The sequence below is a fragment of the Pseudopipra pipra genome, chromosome 8, assembly GCF_036250125.1.
Source record: "Pseudopipra pipra isolate bDixPip1 chromosome 8, bDixPip1.hap1, whole genome shotgun sequence".
NCBI lineage: Eukaryota > Metazoa > Chordata > Aves > Passeriformes > Pipridae > Pseudopipra > Pseudopipra pipra.
Window position 1 is genome coordinate 36,008,808 of NC_087556.1, and position 23,111 is coordinate 36,031,918.

A 23,111-nucleotide genomic window follows, 5' to 3' on the forward strand; every position below is an offset into this window, starting at 1 on the left:
TTGCTGTGTTTCTCACTTTAATTATGTGTGTTTCTAGTCAACAGAGTTGTACTTGCTTTTCATGCACAGTCTGTTACATTTGCCTCTGGTTCTTAGCAGAAACACACTGACCTCATATAATTTTTAATATTCCCCTCTACTACAAAAATCTTTGATTTCTGTGGTCTCTACTTGGTGTAATATTTACAGATGGGTGTTGAAAGCATGTGTTAAGTACTGTTCTTTTTTTTTTGTATCTCCAGGTTCATCCCAGACTGAACATAATTCACAAAAACTGGGTTTTCTTCACTGTACCTCCTAGTCAGTCCTACCTGTGTGTAGTCTAGAGGGACTTAGAATGCTTTTAAGGTTTTTAATAACAATTTCATAATTCATGTCTAGTTCAATATATGAATATTTTGTTATCAAGTTTTTTATTGCTGTAAAATTGGCAATTGAAAACGGTATTTCTGCATCTCAAGATTTAATTCATGGTACTGCTTTATCTTCTGAAAGCTGGTTTTAAATCTTGTGGGTAAAAAAAATTTACATTTCCCATATAAAAGGATAATAAAATTCCTTCACTGTAATTCTTTCTTCTTTATAGAACAAAGTTGAAGAAACTCAAGAAGACTGATTTAGCAGTAAGGATTTTATCAGGCTCAAATATACATTTCATACTAAACTAATGAAACATTTTTACTTTTTCACTGTCAGATGCCAAGATCATAAAACTGTTTTTGATAAAGAAAAATCACACACTTAAAGTGTCAAGCTTTGGAACACTTAGTCTTGTTTTTTTCTGAGTGCAGTCTGTGAAGAGGTATAGGTGTAGCTGATGTAAGGTGGGAGCACCACTGGAGTTCTTTAGCCTGTAATTCAGTTTCTGCATGGTTAAATGTTGCTGCCAGAGTTCTGCAGTCTGTATTTTGGCGTGCATAAAGCTGTGGAGCTGGAGGTACTGAGGAATGTTCCACAAGATTAGGGATAAAAGTTGACCCTGTGAACCTCCTTGTACTAGAAAGTATTACAAAGGAGTGAGTCAGAGCTTTCTCTGAGTTCAAAGTGAGGAGTGCTGGACAAATTCCTCTGATTTATTTGGGCAAGCCAGAAATAGAATGCAATTTTTGTACCAGAATTCTCTTCAAGGCTGTTTTATGCTGTGTACCTTTCAGGAAGGTTATGTTTAGATTTGTTGCGTGTGTATCTTATTAAGAGATGAAAAACGTGTTTTATTATCTGCTCTTTTACTCTGGTATCTCTGAATCTTCAGCCAGGAACTGCATTTAGCTGAGACTTGTGAAACTTGGTTTGAAACTAAAGATGCCTTGCCTTGTTTAAGGTTAATAAAACTAAAAAGTGAGCCTTGGCTTTGAACTGAAAAAAACTACCCTGGATCTTAACAACATAAAGTCACGTTGCTTTCTCCAACACAAGTAGGTTTAACCACACCAGTGTGTTGTAGCAGCACGTCACTCATTTCTCTGTGGTTAAACTGTCAAAACATGTCTGCTGAAATATTTAGGTTAAAAAGCATAAATTGCAGTCCCTAAAGGCTCATGGTACTGTGTGCATTTCAGCATTGCCTGATTTGGAAGGAAAAACTTTTGTATTTGCCACCCCATCAAGAACATCAAGGTGATCAAGATGAAAGTTGGTGAAGTTTGAAACCTGGTTTTATTGAACCTGATGGTACTATGGACAGTCCGTGATTTTTATGCACACATGGATTAAAATGCCTCATTCTCTGGCCAGAATGCAGTTTGCAGTGCAGCATCTAGTCTTATTTTCTACTGTTTCTGTTAACACCTGCAGTATAATAGGGAAATAAACTTTGCCAGTCTAAAATCAGATTTTAAAGAGCTGGGAGTTTTTTTGTTGTTTTTTTTTCTGGTTTTGGTTGGTTGGTTGGTTGGTTTTGGTTTGGTTTTTTTTTTTCAGAGAAATGAGAGTTTTCCTGCTTTGAAGGCCTCTCCTCATTGTTAACATCTCCAATTTCCATGTAAATAAGTACCACCTCCCCTGAAACCAGTTGCATTATGTTGGTGCAAATGAAACCAGAGCTTTAAACCATGAGTTGTGTTTCTCATAATTCTGTTGATTAGTTTTGAGTCTTTCAGTTGCAATTAGGCATTGAAATGAGCTGTGCATTTTATGAATTTTCTGTGGAGTTATTCATAGTTCAATATGTTCCAGGATAGATTTTTTTGCAGTGGCAACAGCTAAGTACAACTCTTGCCATTTCTTTTCAAATCCAGCTATTTAAATTTGAGCTAAATTATTCTTCAGAATACAAGTCAAACTTTAAAATAGAATCTTTGTCTGAAATCACATTGTCAAGCATGTTTCTGCCTTTTTGGGTGTCTTGCACGTTCTCATTCCCCCCCACACACACCTGTTCCTGCCAATGGCAGTGGGAAATCCACTGGACTTTATCCCAGATGTATGGAATGAAGCAGGGCATGGAAGGCTTGCAAAAGTTTTCCTGTTCAGTTTTGAGGGAACTTGACTGTTTTAACACACATTTAATTTTTAATGGTACACAGGTGTAAGTGCAATGACTTGGTAAGTACTCAGAGAACATCATCATCTGTTCTGTATGGCCTGGCCTGGCTGCAGCCAAAGGTAATGACACACATTTATTGGTTCATTTTTAAGGGAAGCTTTGCCCTGTGAAGTTAAGGGAAAGATGGTAAAAATTCATGCAAGGTGTAAAAATGTTTAGAAGTGGCATGTGGACACTGGCACAGAATGAATGAAGTCATAAATTGCACGTGGTTATATGTGGGTATTGCAGGTTATTTGTGGAAGAAGGTGGAAAAATCCCCAGCAAAGGAACTGTATTTGGATGTCTCCACCATATTCATCTGGAAGGAAAATTCCCTCATGTCCTTCTGTCTGATAAAGCACTGAGTGTTGAACATGAGAGCAGAAGCCACGGAACAGCATCAGGAACAGGACCCTGCTGGAGCAGGCACTGGTGTGCCCACCTTGGAGCCCTGGCTGCAGGAGTGGCCCAAATGTGCTCATTTTCAAGGAAAAGGGGTGGAAACAAGAATCTTGGAAACAAAGTTTTGTGTCTAGAGGAGGAAAGGAACAGAAAGTGTGTGCTTCCACAGGTTAATTTGTGGCAAACTGGGGGTCAGGTTTCCCATGAATGAATGGACAGAGAGCTGGGCTCCCTGTGGCTTCTTGGAGGCACCAGCACATGGACCATGGGCACAATTGCTGGCCTCCAAGCATTCATATTCCTTAAGTACTCCAAATCCATGATGTTGAGTTTTAAAACTGCTCCAGTTACCTGTTGTCAATACTCTGGCTTGAAGATGAGGTAGTTGTCCTGGGAGTACTAGTTCTTAACACTTAAAATAGAAACTTGGGGATCTGTGACCTGGTTCTTAAAAAACAAAAATAAAATCTGGTGGTGTCTGTACTGCTTGGGTGTGAATGTACTGCCTGAAATACCTGGCACTGGTAGATGGGACTAAAAAAACCTTTGGGAGTTCATGCCCAAGCTGTCTTCTCCCAGAACTGCCCCCCCTGTGCATCCCTGTCACGTGTGCCTGTCCGTGTGCCTCACCTGGGCCCTGCTGCTGCCGTGGTGTTACCCTGTGCTCTTTGGTGCTTGCACGGAATTTCCAGCTGTATTCCCAATATTGTGCCTGCCTCACACATCTGCTTGGAAATGCCATGTGCAGCTGTTGTGCTGTTCCCTCGGCAAAGCAGCAAACTTCTTTTTTTTTTCTTCTTCTTTTTTTTTTTTTTTTTTAAATCCACACCAAAAGCCAAGAAATCTTTACCAGCTAACGCAGCTTTTGGCCTGGTGCTGAAGGCAGAAGTCCAGGGATGCTCAGGCCAAATCCCTTCAGCTGGAAGGTATTGTGCTGCTGTTTGTTTTGGAAGCACAGATGCAACTGATTCTTGTGTGAGTCTTCTGGTGTCACCAATTCCCAGGAATGAGATCTTGGCCTTGTGCATGTAAGTGGAAAATATCCATACATTTCAGTGGGATGGGGAGCCCATCCAAGTTCCCTCTGTGAATGGAGCTAGTTAGCAATGCATTACTGTGTGTTCAGGCTGGGATTTGGCTTAGGTGGAAATAAAACACAAGTGTTGACTTGTCTGCTAACAGTGGTTTCTGTTGCTTTTTGTGTATCAGTGATGCTTCCAGTGGGATTTAAACACTCCCATTGCCTTCTACTACTGTTGTCTTGTGCTTCCTGAGTTAATTGTCTGATGGCTTACAGCATTGTCAGGATTACACAAACTTATCACATGCTGGATTTTCGATCAAATATTTTGGTAAAAAAAAGATATTTCTGAAAGCGAAAATACCTTTGTTAAAATTGTAATTGTTCTTTTCTGTTAGGAAAGAATTCTTCTTCCAAGTCTTGGAAGAGCAAATGAGTCAGCCCAGCACAAAAAGCTTGGCATGTCTATTTTGGTAAGAAAACACACGGTTTTATGAAGGTGACCGTGCTGGGGGAGGTTTTTGTTTCTTGCACCTGCTCATGCTCGGCAAAGACACGAGGGTGACTGATGGCTCAAGGCTGGCCGGGAGTCCACGGAGGAGCAGGAGGCTTGAGCCGGGAGGAGGAAGGAGCAGGGAGGGATGAGAAGGATCTGGGCGAACTGACTTAACAGCGTTGTTTGGAAAAGGGGTGACAGTGGGGATGGCTGGGACAGCGGGGGCCCCAAGGGGAAGGGGAAGGCACCGCTCTCCACCGGCGAGGGGGTGACCCCCGATATCGCCCCGTTGCCTTTGGCGGTGCCTGTGCCCGGGATAACGTGGGAAGCGCCGTTCCCGGCGGGGCAGGTGCGGGTGCGGCGGGGCCGCCCCGTGCGGGCGGGAGCGGAGCGGGGCGGGCGGGGCGGGGGAGGCGCGGCCGCCCCGGGGCTCGGGCAGCGCGGCCCGAGCGGCGCCCGGGATGTTCAACCGGGCCGTGAGCCGGCTCAGCAGGAAGCGGCCGCCCTCAGGTAACGGGGCCGGGGCGGCGGGGACCGCCGGGGCCGGGAGGGCTGCGGGGCTCCGGCGCCGCCGCGGGGGAGCGAGGGGCTCCCGGGCGGTCCTCGGGCGGTCCTCGGGCCGCACCGCTCCCCCCGGCCCCGGGAGCTGCGGACGGAGCCGGAGCTGCCCCGCGGAGGGTCCGGCTGGGGGGCGGCGGTGCCGCTCCCCGGGATGCGCGGGGGGACCTGCCGGGACCGTGCCGGGACCGTGCCGGGACCGTGCGGGAAGGGAGCGGCGCTCCCCGCGGAACAGGGAACTGCGCTCTGCTCGGGCTCCTGCCTCATCAGCCGCTTCTCAGTGCCCGACTCCTGCGGGCTGCTCTTACTGGGGCGAGGTAACAGCCCAGAGCTTCAGAGCGCGGTTGATCAGGCTGTGAATCGACTTTGAAGAGTTCGCCTTTGGAGGGAGCGTCTGAAGCTGGAATGGAAGTTACCGAGGACTTCCCAGTTCCCTGTGCAGACGGGCGCTGTGCCGTGTCTGTGCTCTCTGCCCGCGCTGCTGTGAGTCTGTCCATTCCGAGGCGGTGATGTCTGGTATCAGTCGGTGCTGAAACAACTGGGGTAAAAGTAGCAATCTCCGAATCCTAGAAAATAGTGCTACTGTTTATTATGTGCAGGAAGAAGTTGCAATCTTTCTAAGAAAAGCCAGATGCGGTGTTTGTCTAGACTTGATTTGGGTTGGGGGTTTTTTTTGGGTTCTTTGGTTGTTTTTTTCAAGGATATCTGTCTGGTGAACGCTTCCAGAGATGCTACAAAAGCGGAACGTCCCTTTAGCTTCCTTCCTTATAGTTAAAAGTGGAATCCAGGAGCCATCTGTTGCTAGAGACAGTCAAAAGAGGATGTTGAGGCTCATGCTCTGAACAACCAAGACATGTGAAGGGCAGCTCTGCTGTAAGGAAAAGGTCTATAACTCAGCTTCTGCTTGGAAAAAATTGCTATGCGAGGATTCATCTGGTGATGCTTGGATGCATGGAAAGTAAGGGAATTTCCCCCTTTCAGCTGCTTACTTATGAAGTTTGCCACTGTTTCATGCCTTGGATTTATTAATTCTGGACTGGGGATTGTTGCTGGATAGGCTTTCTGCTGAGCATAGGAAAAGACAAGGTATTCAGAGTACTTTTAAAGTAATGATAAAGGTTCATGGCTCGCAGCTTTGTGATCCAGGTGAATAAGGGCAAGTGCGGTCGGAAGTTCTTCGAGAAGAAATTGAGATGGCTTTTCTTGTTTTACGTTAATGCTTGAATACAGAATAAGGAACATTCTGTTTATGTAATGCTTTTGTCATTTTGACTGTTTGTGTGACATTTATTTGCCAGGGAGTTTGCAAAAGGTGTGTGTGGGAAAGAGAGGGGTGGAACTGGCGTTTAGGAAGGGACGTGCTCCGTGGGATTCCGTGAAGGGTGTGAGTCTGTGCTGCTTGATATGGGCCATGATATCAACAGCTGGAGAGTGGCAGCAGCTTGGGAAACCGTTGCAGTGCTCCTGGAAGGCAGGGCGATCAGCATGTCTAACTCAATTAGCTGGGTCTGAGTCACTCACAGTTGACGGCTTTCCACTTATTTTATTTTTTTCCGGTCAAAAACAAGGCCCAAAACTGCGAGTTTTGACCTGCAAAGTTGTCTATGTGGATGTTATTGACGCTTTCTGTGGTTTCAGTCCAAGTTCCTGATTGGAGAATGCAAACATTTGCCATTTTTGATAGCACTCTTCAGCTGATAATTACAGCATTATTAGTGCTGCACTTACCGTTCTCACACAAAGAGCCTTTATCCGCAGTCTGGTGCTGCAGGGCTATTGTGTGATGGGAAGGCAGCTTCTATAAGAGTCTCCCTTGCAATAATGCTCCAGCTAATGTAGCTGCCTGTTTGTTCTCTTAGCATGGAGTCCTCTGAAGTTGGGTGATGTTAAAACAAGCGCTCAGTCAGTTGCTGTGCTGGCTGCTCCCTGCACATCATGAGAGCAGTTGTGTCTCTGAAGCACATTTTCAACTCGGTGGAAAGTTTGTTTCAGCAGAAAACTCTTACAACTGGGCCCTGCCGTGTGTGTGCTTTGCTGGCTTTCTCTGCCTCTTGGTTTCTAACCCCAGTAAAAGACAGCAAGCTGTGCTATGAAATACAACTAGCATATTGCAATGTAAGAAATGTAGTTAGTGTATTTATTATCTATTTTGCATCCTGTGTGTTACTTTTACAGAAATACTGGTGGAAGGACTGCCATTTTGTAATAGCCTTTTAGATGCACAAAATTATCTCCCCGTTTTCAGTATCAGCAGATGTCTGCCTTCCTCATTTAAATGACCTTACAAATGTATATATGTTGTTAAACATTGGGATCAAGCTTGTTATTTCCAAGCATATATTACCTAACTTTGTCACTAGAGGATTTTTAAAAGGAGAAAGTTATCTTTATAGATGCCAAACAGAGTTAAATAGGTTTCAGGAGAATCATTCATGTAGCTACACTTATTGGTGTCTTGCCTTTTCAAAGAAATCATTTCAGACTCATTAATTTGTACTTCAGTGGAAGTATAATTTTTAAGGTAATTTAGTAATGTGTTGTGGGAGGTGGATTTGGGGATCAGCTTCTGGAGTCATTTGTGGGGAAAACTTCTTTCCTGTCTTTTAAACTCTTTAAAGAAATCTAGAAATCACACTTCAAATCTGCTGAATGAAACCAGCACATGGCGTGGGAAGTTACGATCCTAACTGGGGGTGAGGTTGGGTCACTTTTGTTTTAGAATATATGTTGGTGATGGCGTATTTAACGGGGTATAATAAAAATACCCAGCAGTTTTAATGTCCTCATAAAATTTCAGGGTGTTTCTTACTGTCATGTATCATTTATGTTTGTACTGAAGGAGAATGTTAATGTTTTATGGCTGCAGAGGGACACTGAACATGGGATTGATGGTGCTCAGCCCAGAGGGAGACTTTGAGCAGTGCCATGCCCAGCACACAGACCTGAGCCCTCCAGAGCTGTTGGCACTTTCCCTGTCCCAGCTTTGGCCCCTGCCAGCTGTGCCACAGCTGTGCCACCGCTGGCAGGGTGGTACCAGCCAGGTGATGTCCTCAGCTGGCTGCTGGGGGGCAGTTTCTGTGGTTTTGGGGGTCTGCTCAGGACAAGGGTGGTGCTGCAGTACCTAAGGCTGTTCTCTGCCCCTTGTGTTTGTTGTGTGCAGGGGGTTTGAGGGTCTGCCTGGTGTCCCCTGCCTTGGTGTGGGCTGAGCCTGGGCTGGGCTGGGGTTGCAGCAGAGCTGCCCAACACCTGAGACACCCCTCAGCCTCTGCTCTGGGAGCTCCCAGCTTCAATGAGTGAGGCAAGGGGTGAATAGAAGGGTTGCAATGGGCAGAAAAGCCTCATCTTGGTACCACAGGACCTTCTGGGCTGTGGGGAGCTTGTGAAGTGAGGAAACAAGTGGAATAACAGTCCTGCACAAGGCACAGCAGAGTGGACACTGGGAAGAAGCTGTGTAGGTCTTCCCTTCAAAACCAAATGTTTTTTCTATTAATGCTGTAGGAGGAGAAGGCAGGGAGAAGGGGAGCAGGAACATAAGTGAGAGAAGAGTTTGGATGTTGACAAGGAGGAGCAGGAGGGGAATGTAAACGTAGGGAATAGAGCTGGCTTGTGCTGGGTAGGCTGGAAGTGAGGATGATGATCAGGGAGGACACAGAATAGCCAGCAGTAAAATGAGGGACCAGTGAAAGCAGCTGAGGAGAAGGAGATCAGTGTATCCTGGGTATATGGAGCACTTATTCTGGTCTTTGCTCACCAGAATTTATATTTTTTAGGTTCTCAAGGCCCTGGGTGTGCCCTTTGGTGCGCTGGCTTGTTGAAATACGTGCTTTTCAAAATAATCATTAATGTCCACCGAAGGTTTGGCTGGAACAGAAACACTAGAAATAAAATCTCATTTCCATGTGTTCTGTTCTAAATCATGTATTAAATAAGGGAATGGCCTGGTTCTTCAGGCCACGAGCAGCTGCACACACAGAGCTGCCCTTCTGCTTGCAGGTGAACACGACTGTAACAGGAGGTTGAAGCTCCTCAGAGGTTGTTGTGTTCTGGTCCAACGTACTTGGCTATTCCCACTTAAATCTCACAGATTTGACTGAGATTAGGAGCCCAGATACTTTGAGTCAGGCTGCTAAAATAAATTTTGCAAGTGATAATCAAGAACCACATCCTTTTGCACAAGGGGGGGTGGGCAAACCCAGGCAGCTTTAACTGGCTGTGCTGGCTGCAGGAGTGGCCTGGGGGCAATCCCCTGGCTGTGACTGCTGGCCTTTAGCTCACAGACTGTGCCTCTCATGTAAAAACCCCACTCCTATCACAGGAGAAGGGATGCTCATTCATTTAGAACAGTGCTCCATGTCACTTTTAGGAAAACAGAGACTTCACAGGTCCCTACCAACTCAAACCCCGGAGGCTTTGCTGTCGTGCCAGTGTTGTGCAGGGCTTTAACCTTAGCATTTATTCCAGTTACCAGCTGAAAAGGGCATCTGATAGCACAGCTCTGCACAGATAGTTTTTTGAGATACTTCCTGAGGTTTAGTTTTGTGGTGGAAGAAGGGTTTTTTAACAGAGCTTAAGCAGAAGTTACTATGATCCATATTTCCAAAAAGTTGGTAGAGTGGAATGAAGGAGTTATTAAAATAAATAGAGGCTGTATTGGTTACAGGAAGGGTTTTGTGCCCCTCTCCAGTGTGTAGTGACCTGAAATGGAGCTCTTATCCTGACTTCCCTTGCCCTACCCTCCTGCCTTTCCAGGGCATTCTGTGTGTGAGAGGAGAGAAGGCCAAGCACTTTATATCTGTTTTAGAGTTTTTCAGATGAGCAAATCCTTGGAGTCCCTCCAAGTAATAGGTTTTCCAAAGGGTAGACAGCAAAAAATTCTTTTTTTTTCATCACCAGCCTTGAATGCAATGCACTTGTCCCTGGGATAGGGAAAATACAACCTGTGTGCCATCTCTCCTGCCTGTGAGAAGGCAGCTGGCAGAGCAGATGTGGACACAGCCCAGTGCACCTTATAAAAGGAGAATTTCAGTGGACTTGGAAACAAAGAGAAAACCCAGCCCCTTGCCCCAAACCAGGTTGACTCAGCTTCAGTGAGGCTCTTCTGCCAGCTGTCTTTCCTCCCAGTTAGGCTGGGTTAACATCTTGGACTGGTTCTCCTGCTGAACAAAGCATTATTTTTCTTTCTCTCTTTGCTTTTACCCGACCTCCAGCCTCCAGTGATGGTTCTTTTCTTAAAAGTAAATTTCACATGTTTGGCTGACCAGGAATTGCTTTATAGGAGCCCATGCTGTAGACAGTGTCAGAAAAAGACCAAATGATCCTTTTATGACACAGGCTGTGGTCATTGTGTTCCACAGGCAGAAGGTGCTTGACCTCCTGTAGAACAGTGACAGTGCTCATGAATTATCTGACTGTAAGGAATTTTTGCCTCCTCACAGGCAAAGCAGAATTCAAGTATATGTGTGTGTGTGTGTGTGTTTGTCTTCAGTTTTATGGTGTTTCCTTTAAAGAGAGCAGCTGTAATCCCAGGGTGCAGGGGGAATGTGGGAGACATCCACGTGTGACTGCCATTTGTGCCATTTCTAAAGAAGGTGGTGTTTCTTTCGATTTTTTTTTTCTTTTTCCAGAGATAAATGACAGCGAGGGTCACCCAAGCAGCAGCCACCAAACCCTGAAAGGAACCTCAAAATGGGCCACGTCGCTGGAGAACCTCCTCGAGGACCCCGAGGGAGTGAAACGCTTTAGGGTGGCTATATCAGCTATGGGTATTTCTGCAGAACAGAGTCAGCATTTAAAGCTGCACGAGGCAGGGTGCAGCTGTGCCAGGCTGTGAGCACAGAGATGTGGCTCCTTTGGGTCTGTGCCCTGAGCAGAGGTGGCACATTTGGAGCTGAGCTCCTGGGGCAGCGCCTTTTGCCCGCTGCCACCACAGCTCCCTCCTGCCAGGCACTGCAGCACTCCTGGCTGCATCTTCCTCATGGGAGCTGTCTGCTCCTGACAAGTCACTGTCGGATAAACCGCAGTCCTTGAGCCACTGCTCCCTCCTGCCAAGTGCTATTTATCACTGAGGGCTCAGCTGGGCTCTTCATTCTCATCCATTAAGCAAATTTACCACTGACAGTCTCTGAGCCTGACCACTCTTAATCTGTGTTTAGCAGCTGCACTGAAAAGCATCCCCTGTCACTTTACTGCCAAGTGTGGGCTTGTGCAGCTCAGAGTGGCTTGAGGTTTAATTAGGTGAGGGTGGTGAGTTGGTTTTTCAAGGTTTCTTGCCTTATTACATGTAAGAATAGGAACTACCCATTATGCTACTGATAAAATGCTCTGGGCTAATATGGAGTCCTGGCAGACTGGTTTAACAAGTGATGTAAACTAGAATTACAAAACACTGATTCTGAATTCTTAAAAAGAAAAAAGCAATCTTGGTGCTGTTTAATTCTTGGCACTGCTTGATCTCTATTTTCTAACACTTGAAAGAGAAAACTGATGATCTTGGAGCTATAAATGTTTCAGCCATTATGTTTCATAAATAAATTTAATGCTCATTTTTCCCCTTTTAAAGCATGCCTCACTTTTGGAGCGATGTGCTGTGTTAAACACTGCAGAGAATGCAGATACATCTTCTGCTTTAGTTTACTGAAGTGAATTTATTGCCACTGACAATCATATTTAGAAACACTTTTATTTGTAGAGGTTTTACCCATTAGAAAAAGCAGAAAGATACCAAATGAGAATCTCAGGTGATCTGTGACTCTCATTAAAATAGTTCATTATACTCACCAGCTAATGAGCTCATATATTTTTGGATTTCCCTTTGAGTAGTGGCTGTTAAAGTGCTGGAGTTATTTAAGGGAGGCTGAAGAAACTACTCCTGTTAGTTACTGATGTGCTCTGAGATTAAATGGAGCCCATCATCCTCCTGGAATGTGCTTCCAAAATGCAGAATATGTGCTGTTCCTCTGTGTGTTGGTATGTGCAGATGCACTAGTGCAGTGGTTCTGTTACACTGGGTTATGTAAACTCATGGTAAAATTCTCTGTAGGCAGCTTCTACTTTTAATAGCTACAGTAGGGAGAGAGAAAAACAGCTGAGGAATTGAATTCTAACATTTGTGTGTTTGTTTTTCTCTTTTCTAGGAGTTTTTAAAGAAGGAATTTAGTGAAGAAAATGTTTTGTTCTGGCTAGCATGTGAAGAATTCAAGAAAACACAGGGAAAAAAACAGGTATGTTTCCTGAATAAAATTTTAGTTGTCAACAAAGTTTACTCAGCAGAGCTGGAGCTGAAACATTCCTGTTGTGTAACGTGCTCTGTGTGAATGCAAAGAAATGTGTTTGAAGAAATTGCACTAAAACCATCGTGGTGGAATTGTTTGGAAACAAAGCTGGTTCTATGTCAAATCAAAACAAAATGCTGAAATTGTCAAGTTTCCCATGTTTGGAAACCTCTGAACTTTTAGTAATTGCTTGGGAATAGTAAAAGGTTTATTAATTCAATGATTCATTAATGATGTTGCATCATCTTGCTTGCAAACATAGAGACATTTCATTCAGGACATTTTTAAAGCATAGCAGCTATTACATGGCAACAAACACCACTGTAATTCTTTAGTGAAACATAAAAATAACACACAGCACAAACAAAAATATTTCACAGTATCAAAATGTAACATTTTGCCTTATGGAATTACAAGTTACAAAACAAATAAAAGTGAGGGCCTGTTTAAACTTTTTTTTTTCATTTAAATATATTATCCAAATCAGTACATACCTGCAGACAATTTTCATTTTCATGAAAGCTGTATCTTTCTAGTAGCAAACACTCTATTGGAAATTTTTTCAGCAGCCACCTCCAGTAAGTTTTTTTCCACTGCTTAGACCTTGGTTTGCATTTAGACCCATCAGAAATACAGGATCCACTTTCACATTTAGACTCTGAAGCCTATAAAGTCAGGCCTAAAATATTTATCATGTTTTGTTGTTTCTGAAGAAGTGTTTTGTGACTGGTTTCTTTTTTATTTGTTAGTTCTGTTATTTTCTTGAGAAGTTTCAAATTAGTTGTGAATATTTTTTGGTGTTGATAAATCCCCCCCCCCCCCCCAAAAAAATAATATATTTTCCAAGAAGAGGAAAATGTTGGGTTTGACTGAGCACTTTGTAACATTCAGTGCTGTTTCAGCTGCTTCCCTCCCTCATTAAAGGTTCACAAATGCAGATGGTCTTCAGAAAAGAACAACTGGTCAGTCCACTTTTCTGTAAGGTCCCATGCCTTGCAGTGGGATAATAATTGTATTTTCCCTTGCTAAATAATTTCTATATTTTTAGCTATTTTAGGATTGCACATGCCAGGAAACGGTAAAGTGATGTACAGAGATAAGAGCTTAGTGAATCCTTGAATGAATTGCCAAATGAATGGACAGAGACTGAAGTAGGTTCTGTTTGGATTAATTATTCAGTACCAATCATTACACAGTGCTGCCCAAACTGTTTTAACTGGCTGGAATAAATGTGCTTTAGAATGACACGGACTTACAGCGAGTTTTTATAGCTACTGCTTGTGGATGCCTTTGTTTAGATAATTGACAAAGCTGGGAAAAGCACTAAAAATAGAAATATTTCCAGTGTTTATGATAGCATGAAGCCTGAATTTGTCTTCTGAAAGCGACTCTTCTAGAAATCAGTTTGTGTCTATCTACTGTGAGCAAAGTATCCTAAGAACAAATTTTTACCTGTTTTATAACCTGTTTCTCCTTAAAACTGGTTTACCACAGAAACTAACTCAAAGCCCCTTAGACCTTTGGCCAGATGAAGCTGGTATCAGGTAACCCAGACTGGAGGGGGTCCAGAGGAGGCCACGAGGATGCTCAGAGGGCTGGAGCTTCTCTGCTGTGGAATCTGACTGAGAGCTGGGGTTGTTCAGCCTGCAACAAGCTCCAGGGAGGCCTGAGAGCCCCTTCTAGTGACTGAAGGGGCTCCAAGAGAGCTGGAGAGGGACTCAGGACAAGGGCCTGGAGTGACAGGACAAGGGGAAATGGCTTTAAACTGGTAGAGGGCAGGGTTAGATTAGACAGAAGGAAGAAATTCTTTACTGTGAGGGTGGTGAGACACTGGAAGGTGTTGCCCAGAGAGGTGGCTGCTGCCCTGTCCTTGGAAACACTCAAAGCCATTGCTGGATGGAACTCTGAGCAGCCTCATCGAGTGAAAGGTGTCCCCTGTCCCTGCAGGGGGTTGAAACTAAATGACCTTTAATGTCCTTTCAAACCTAAACCAGTCCATGATTCTATGAATGGGGTTTTTCTCCCCTTTTTTAAAGTATAAGACAAACTTTTCATTACTTGACATGAGAGTTCTGGTGTAGGGTTTTTCTTGGTCAGTTTACACTTGCACAAAGGTACCACTGTTCCAGGGGTGCTCATTGTTACCCCTTCTGTGCCAGCCTGGAGCAGGGTTTGGTTCTGCATGGGCTGCTATTCCAGTGGGATGGTTGGTTGGCTCAGTGACTGTTCTGTCCTTTCCTTGTATTCTTTCTGGTCCTGGCAGGTAGATGCAGGCTCACTCTGCTCCTGCTTTGCTTTGGTAGCAAACTAGCAGCATTAGTGCCATTCTAAGGAAATATCCTGGGCCTTTCCTCACAGCTTAATAAGTTTGTTACTCTCACCACAGTCACGGGGGTTCTGCCAGGAGCTGACTTAGGTCAGGCCAACACAGGCAGATCTTATAAGATGTTGTGCAGATACATCTTCTCTGTGCCCTTCCTCTTGACTGAGAGCCTGTGTGCAGCCAGGATCTGCAGCCAGATCCCTTTGGATCATGGGACCAGAGGCAGCACTGGCAGGAATTAGGTCAAGTCCACTTGTAGCAGTGAGCTCTTCTGCCACCCATATGTTCCTCATCATAGGGCACATATTTAATAATTGAGATGGGAGTGGTGGGGATCAGTGAAAAACATTTAACTTTAAGTATTTTATTGGAGTTAGTCATAAGTTGTTGCATTTGGGACTGTTAATGAAACAAACAGCATGTCATTTGTGCTGCTTCCTGGGGTTTCAATGTTTCTGCTCTTGCAGCTGAGCTTTTAAAATAAATTACAGATTGCAATAAATGCTTCCAGCAACAGGGAATATTTTCAGCTATTGCTAAAGCCCACCAAAATATCCACGTGGAAGTTTTGTAGAGGACGATTTCGGAACAAAGTTACATATTCAGGAGTTCCCTCTGTCTCTTCCCACATGGAATGTAGCAAGGGTTTAGCAGGACTGGGTAATGCTGCACAGCTGCTGTCTGCTGGAGCCTGCTCTGATGAGCATCTGGGGCTTCCATCCACCTCATTTGGGAACCACACTCATGCTTGAGAGCTGAGTTTGACCTTAGGAAAGGAAGTGGGAAATAATATTGTATCCACTTGAAATAGTGAGGGGGATTGCTGCAGACAGAACTTTGTGCTCCAAATGGGAATTTGGCACGGATGCTGGGGAGAGCACACAGATGGGAGTGAGAAGTGCCAAAAATCCTTTAACAACCACCTGTGAACAAGATCCCAGTTTAAGAGTACTTTCAGTTCCAGAGCAGAGTCCCCTGTGCTGGGGCATCAGCTTCAGGCTGATGCAGAACAAGGAATGCCCCTAACTGAAGGGGGCCAACCCTGTCTCCTCCAGCTGAACCTGGCTCTCCCCATATCACCTTTGGGATGTGCATAAACACACTGGCAGCTTTAGCTGTACTTTCTCTTTGAAAAACAAATCATAAGTTGTAGTTACACTGATGCTCTGCTGCTGCAGCACAGACGTGGCACAGCACTTCTGTTTGCAGCTGAGCCCGTAAGGTTCAGCTCTGCATTTCCATATTTTCCCATTGCTATAAAGCCAGGTCCCCCGTGCCTCTCCAACGGCCCCCTCTCCCTGCCACAGCTCTTTCACTTCCTTTCTTTGTTATTCTTCCCCACAAAATCCAGAGAGCCTCCCTGTTTCACCAGCCTCCCACGCAGTCCTCTGGTTCCCCTGCTCGCTCTTTAAACTTCCTCACAGTCACTTCTAGTTTTGTGTTTCCTCTCCAGCCTTTCTCTGCTCTTTCTCTCCAGTGCCCAGCTTGCTCCTGAGTCCCTGGGCAAGCAGCACCTTGTGCTGTGGCTGCTGTGGAGCTGCATCTGCCTTGAATAGCCAGCAGCTAAGGACAGCCTGGCAGTTTGAGCAGAGCAGATAACTTTTGAGCAGATACTGCAGCTTTTCCCTGGGTGTGTGTGCTTCTTTTCCTCTCCCTTTATTTCCTCTTTTCCATTGACTCAGTAGGAGGGCAGTTTTTTTCTCAGTCCCTTACCATTCTCTCAAATGTTGTTGGAATTTTGACAGCAGGTTCAAACTTATTTAGGCAGTGCAATCATTTGCTCTTGCAATAATGGCTCAGGCAGCTTTGCTGTGTCTGCATTAGGGCATTAATTTTGCCAGTTAAAGCAGTCACACTTCTGATTAATGGGACTAACTGCTCATGTAGAACAGATGTGGCTGACCCAGTCCTCCCTGATCTGTGAAACTGGAAAGATTAGAAATTGTTAAAAACAGTTCATTGGGACCTAATGCACCTGACATGTAATGTTCTACCCATCAGATGAATAACCTGTTTTAAAAATACTGGAAAATGTGTGTCCCCTTCAGCAGTGAGAGAGTTAACTCTTTAGGCCTCCTGAATTCTCAAACACATGCAGCCTTTGTTCTAATTATCCCCAAATGCAAATGTATCTCAGCTGTAAGACATGAAAGAAATTCCGTGGCTCCTTCATGGGCAAGGGTTTAAATGCTTCCTTCTTCAAACCCCCTTCCCATCAAAGACACAGCCCTTTAGCTGGTGTGGGGTTGTGGCTACTCCTCAGAGGTGCTGTGGGGAACACTGAGGAGCACCCCGGGCTCAGGATCACACAGCTCCTCTTTTCAGTGCATGGAATTTGGATTGTAGCAGGCTCTTGCCTGGCTTGGCTCTTTCTACCCCTCTGGCTTTTTCTCGTCCAACCCTCTGGTCAAGGAGGAGCTTGCATTCAGAGGATTGTGACCACTCACTCACTGCTCTGAAGTTTAAAGGTGCTGGTTGGGTCAAGATGTTATTGCTGTTACTGGTTTGCCAAGGGAAGAACTCTGAAATCAGGGCAAACACCAACAAACAGCTTTGTGCAAGTCACACCTACCCTTATTTACCAGCTTTCAGAGGCTATTGGGAGCCTTATCTTTACCATTCAGTCAAGCTGTTGGTGTTTTCTTTGCTCATGTAGTCAGTGTGGTAGGTGAGCTGCTCTGAGGTGGTAGTTAAGACAAAGCCTGCAGTATGACAAGTTATCTAACAGTGGCACAGATTATACACTACCTTTGCCTAGGCTTGCCTTGCAGTAAGTTCCCACAGTGTTTTTCCTTTGGGTTCCTTGCACATACTGATGATCTGTTAGTAAAAATAGTCTTCTAAGTAGTGAAGACAAGGCCTAGCTGATGGTGCTGAGCAGTTCTACACTGGATACTCAAACACCACATCTTGCTGTAACCAAAGTGCTTCCACTGATGTCAGTATAGATGTTTGCCTGCAGAGATGTTTTTTTTCCAATACAGATGAACACACACAGATAAGCTGATCTATGTGTTTTGTTACCTTTTTTTTTTTTTTTTTTAATTCAGAACGTGTTTCAGTTTTAGGATGTGGACCTCAAGAAGTGACCTAGATCTGTCTCCAACAACACATTAACCAATACAGAGGTTATCTACACAGCAAATAATGCTTTCAATAAATATGTCCTTTTGCAGATGCAAGAAAAAGCTAAAGAGATTTACATGACTTTCCTGTCCAGTAAAGCTTCCTCCCAGGTCAACGTTGAAGGGCAGTCCCGTTTGAGCGAGACCATCTTAGAGACACCTCACCCTCTCATGTTTCAGAAGCTGCAGGACCAGGTAAAGTTATTTTGTCCTATAACACAGTTTCATCAGTTTTTGCCTGTTTTTAATGCACTCTGCTTTCTGAGCCCAAGTTATGGTAGGAAGGTTGGGAACCTGCCTGCTGCTCCCCTGCTACAGAGCTGGGTTGGTTCCGTGCTGATGTTGTCAAATGCAGCTGCCCTGAGGTACCACAGGTTTTGGGCCCCACCTACCTGAGGCCAGTTAATTAAGACACTCCATGCAGCCATTCTAATTCCAGCTCAGGACATTCCTGGAAAACTGGGTGAAGTTTTCTCCCGGGTTCCTGTGTGGGTAGTTTGAGGCTCCCCCCGCTGAGTAACTCAGTGCCTTGGTTTTCCTGTGTGTTCACTTGTGCTGAGTCACTGCTGGTGTTTGTTTCCACAGTTGCCACTGGTTTCCTTGAGAGCTCAAGATTCTTCATTTTGCTTTGTTTTGGTATTTATATTGATATGAACATAACACAATTTTCTGAAAAGCCTCCTCTTCTGTAGCTTGGAGAAGTCGGTATCTGCTTTGCCTTTTCCCAAAGAACTTGGGAGGTCTGGTAGAAATTAGGTGATATTTTGCAGGCATGTCTTTGGGTGGTAAATTTCCTTGATATTTAGCTGATTTTAAAGCTGAAGTTATGAAGTGAGTCATTCTTATCTGCAGCTTTCCAGCACTTGCAGTACTATTTTTAAATCCTGTACCATCCTCAGGACTACCTGCATTTTCCATTTGGCTCTTTCCTTTTGTGGAGAAGCAGCACACTGATTTAAATAGTGTTTTCAACCCATTTCAGTCAGGTATTGAACACATTAGTTGGGACTGGCTGGGTCAGTTGAAGGAGTCTGAGGAGCAAAGGCTCTGCTGTCTTTCAAGCAGGTTCCAAGTCATTAGCAGTGGAAATGTCTGAAACTCAATTTCCATGTGAGGAAGCGGAGTTTTTCATGGAAAAACTTCTGGCTGGGGGGGGAAGGGAAAAAGAAATGTTCTGGTAAATCTAAGCACTGCAGTTCAGGGTGGGTGATTATGAGAGGGAAGCTGGAGAGACTACTGGAGTTAGAATATTCTGCAGTTTTACAAATGACACGCACATGGGCAGCCAAGGATTAGTGATACCTGAACTGGAAACGTGCTGGACCAATGGTAGAGGAATCCCACTAGTGTGGGAAGACAGTCTGGGAACTTTTACAAACAAATGCAGAACGTTTATGGGTCATTGCAGGATTCCACTGCTCGAAGCTACTGTTTACTGCTGTTAGATAATAGTTCAGAAGAGTTATGGTCTTCTCTAGTTTTCAATCCTTATAAAGTTATGAAGAGTGGTGTAATTTGTTCTCTAAAGAACATTCTTAACTACTGCTGGTGCTGTGTGTCTGAAGTGTAAAAAGGCAGAGCTGGGAAGCCCCAGCCTGGTCTGCAGCACTGCTGGGAACCAGCACTTGGGTTCTCCAGAGACCTGCTGGTTTGACTGGTGCCACTGGTGGGCTGTGGGTTTGTGCTCACAGGGTGGCCTTAAACAAATGGCTTGGGGGCAGTTGTTGGTGCTGACTGAAGTGGTGACAGAGTGGTTCATAGACATCTGTGTTTAAAAATACTTGAAGGGTGAATGTTGCTGCTGCACAAAGGCAATGAGAGGAGGGGAAGGGCAAAAGAGGGCTCTGCTTTTGCACATGATCATAAAATCTGCCAGTTCTGTACACTTGGCTGACCAGGCTGCAGAAGATGTTGATCTTACAGTGCTCTGTCTCTCTGGCAGATGCTTTAAGTGATACCAGGAACAAGAGAAGCCTAAGTTCTTAACACTGACATGATGTTTTAACAGGCAAGGTCTTCCTTACTATTTTTTCCCTCGAGCTGCTTGGATAAATTTAATTACATTGTAGTTGGCCAATGCCTGGAGGTATAATTTGGCTTGGCTTTGTTTAACTGCATTGATTAGGGTCTGCATTGATTAGGGTCTGCATTGATTAGGGTCTGCATGGAGTGGGTGCTTTGGGATTGTCCATATTCCAATATGTAGCTTACATAACAGTATTTCCACAGCTCTAAACACGAACTTAAATATTTAAATATGCAAATAAACAGTGGTTGGTAAAATCCACCATGTAATTTACTTGTAAGGGAGCTATTTCAGCAAACACACAGACAAGAACAGTCAAGTTTTGGATGTTTGCCTTTATCTGTCCAGGTTCCTCGAGGATGTGGAATGAAAAAGCAGTTTAAGGCTGTTTTCTTCCTCCTAGCAAACAGTTGTCTTACCTGGTTGTGCTCTCAATTAGAAGGGAGACTGTAAAGGTAAAGCTGAAGTTATCCAGACATGGATTAGCCACACATGCAGGTCAGAATCCAGAAATTTGTCTTGGAAATTAAGTTACTCTGAGTACCATAAAATGTAATCAGTCCTGAAATGTGACTCAGAGAGGCTCCAGTGAAATAATAGGCTGAGGGTGATGTTGGCTTTGGTTTTGCCTCAGTTACAGTCCTGAGGTTAACTTTTTTTTCTTCCACTCTGTTGCAAGACCAGCTTAAATATATAGTCCTGACCTTGACACCTGAACAGTTTCCAGACTCCTCTCCCAAGCCTTTCTGTTTTCAGAAAACTCCAAAAGAGCTGTAGCTTTTTTTGTCTGTGGTGGATACAAATAGAGGAGCAGAAGCAATGCTGAGGGACGAGCCTGAACTCAAGCCCTGGGAGAGAAGAGCTGTACTTGGTGCTGACTTCATGCTTCCATGCTGGCCATGAGAAGAGGGGCAGCTCTTGGCCTAGTGTAAAGCATAAAGGCACCACTTTAATCCATTGCCAATTTAAAACCACATTTTATCTGGTAAACTACGGATCAGCTCTTTGTGGAAGGTACCTGCAACATTTCTGAGCTGGCCTGAGACCAATCTTGATGCAGCAGTCTAAAAAGGATGGGAATACTGGCATAAGTTTAAGAAACCTCAGTCAAACCAGTTGTTTCAGTCTAGGTTCAGTTTAAAGTTTCTGTATTTGTGTAAATTATTTAGAGGCTTTCTGCAAGTATCCATATATATAATGAGTAGTTCTGTAATATTCAAGAGGAATTGCAGCCAGAAAGGTGCATAAAAGGCCCCTCTCTCTCTTCAGCTCTGCTTTGTCCCTCTGAATATCTTCCAGACCCCCTCCCAGGAGGACACCCTTGCTGGGTTTCACTCCTGGGAGCTCTGCAGGGCTAAAGCTGCCTCAGGAGGGCACCAGGCACTGTCCTGCTTGTTCTCACCTGTGCTTCTGACCATCCTACAGAGTGACCATGGCATGGGAACTCCCACCTTCAGCATCAGGTTTGCAAAGCTGGCTACTGTGAAAAACATAATCTGATTCTTAAACAAACATGGGTGTTATTGCCAAACAGTGACTGTGGAACCTACAACATTGTTTGCTACGTGCAGCCCCTTGGAGACTTGGAAGTGTGTATTTTCACTGTGTTGCTTTTTTAGGGGTGCTTTAGCACTGGCAGAACAAAAGTACCCTAGAACTGATGCTGTCCTTCTCATTTAAAAATCTCCTTTTCCTTAGGTCATTGGTTTTGTGTTCTTTTTCCCCCTCTCTTACCAGATATTCAACCTCATGAAATACGACAGCTACAGCCGCTTCCTGAAGTCAGACATATTCCTAAACCATCAGAAGTGTGAGGAGCAAGAGGAGAATTCACCAGAGGCTCAGACTGCAGCCAAAAGAGCATCAAGAATTTACAACACGTGATACAACGGGTCTCTTCAGGAGAGGCAACACAGTAAAGGAATTACACTCAGGAACAGTCTAGGGTTAGAGCAGTTGCATTTAGGGCTTGGAAAGCTCCAAACCTTTTTAGGAGATTTACCTTCTTAATTGCTTGAATGACTAATTGTTTTTGCATGATAGCTATTAACCAAGCACCCATGGAAAGACTGTTTCCTGGATAAAAGGCTGAGGTGTTCCTCCAGAGCATGACTTGCCATCCATATTTCACAGGTTAAAATGCTTTCAATTCTTGTGTTTTCTTTTGTCACCAATGATGATGAGAAGTGGGAGACAGGGTGGTTGTTGTTTTATTTTTGCCTTGCAATTTTTATTTGTGACTAGCTTTTACACCCTGAACTGCTGGGAGAAGCTACTGAGGAGTGCATTTCACATTACTTTGTGGATGAGTCATTCATAGCAAATCCAATCACCAAGGGACAGCATCTTTCATATTTAAGTTCAGTAGAATCCAATCCCTTCCTATGTACCTTTTCTTCATGGTGATACCTGTTTAGCTTTGCCTTCATTGTTCAATCAAAATACTTCTCTAGTCACGATTTTAATTTCTGTATTTCCTAATTTTCCCCCTTTTTTTTTCCTTTTTTTTTTCCTTTTTTTGGCAGTAGACAATCACTTTCTTCAGAAGGTGGAATAATCTTTATTCCCTTGGGAACAGAAGCCCTAAAATAGACAGAGTCTCTGCAGAACTTCTGACTGCCATTAGGAAACGTGACAGTAAATATCCCACTAGGGCACATTGATTCCAGCAAACCTTCCCTGGGGCATGTCCTGCATGTCAGTGGAACATCAGTGCTGGGAAGCATCTGGTCTCTCCCAGGTCTCCAGGACAATCCTGCTCTTTGCAGCAAGAGCACTTTGGCAAAGGACCAACAAACCAAATCTGGTTTTGTTTTACTAAAATCTCTCCGCTAAAGTCACCCTGCCTTGTTTTGTTTGCTCCAGAAAAGTATTTCAGGGTTTTTTTTTCCTAATTATGACTTTTTGGAGAGCTGCAGTGGAAGAGGGGGTTGGCATTGGGGTTCAGCCATTCTCACACCAAGCTTGAGAGGAAGGGGAATTTATTTCTGCCTGGTGCCATGAAAGGTGAAATGTCGGGGAGGGTAAAGGAAGACACTCCCCATGAGCTCCCATGTTGTCCTGGGAATGTGTCAGAGCTGCAAAGCACATCTTGGGGCACAGTTTTTCAGGTGTTCAAATGTTTTTTTTTAGTTATTTCATTTTCAGTGTTACTGAATTGCAGTTTAAGTTGGGAAAGTGTATTAACTACTCACTCTACTTACAGGCCTCTCAGTTTGTAGTTTAGCTGTTTCACATTCTCTCATTATTTACTTTTTCATTTTTTTTGCACTGCTTGTCTTGAACTTTTGTTTATGTGCTGGCTAATCTCAATGCACAGTTAGCTTTTGAACATTTTATACTTCTTTTTTTGTCAGAAAGGC

General features: G+C 44.3%; 2 protein-coding genes across 3 annotated transcripts in view; one reads left to right on the plus strand and one right to left on the minus strand.

Annotated features, from left to right (window-relative positions):
* INPP5F (inositol polyphosphate-5-phosphatase F) overlaps positions 1-23,111 on the minus strand; it is a 278,232-nt gene that overhangs the window by 116,207 nt on the left and 138,914 nt on the right. The gene's annotated exons all lie outside the window — the stretch shown is intronic.
* RGS10 (regulator of G protein signaling 10) lies at positions 4,866-21,898 on the plus strand. Of its 2 annotated transcripts, none has more exons than XM_064663648.1 (5): positions 4,866-4,956; positions 10,629-10,747; positions 12,138-12,224; positions 17,775-17,918; positions 21,487-21,898. In XM_064663648.1, exons 1-5 carry the CDS (start codon positions 4,908-4,910, stop codon positions 21,631-21,633), a joined length of 546 nt encoding a protein of 181 aa, XP_064519718.1. In that variant the 5' UTR covers positions 4,866-4,907; the 3' UTR covers positions 21,634-21,898. The 2 variants fall into 2 exon arrangements, with proteins under 2 accessions (XP_064519718.1, XP_064519719.1); XM_064663649.1 differs by lacking the exon at positions 4,866-4,956 and adding an exon at positions 5,833-5,962.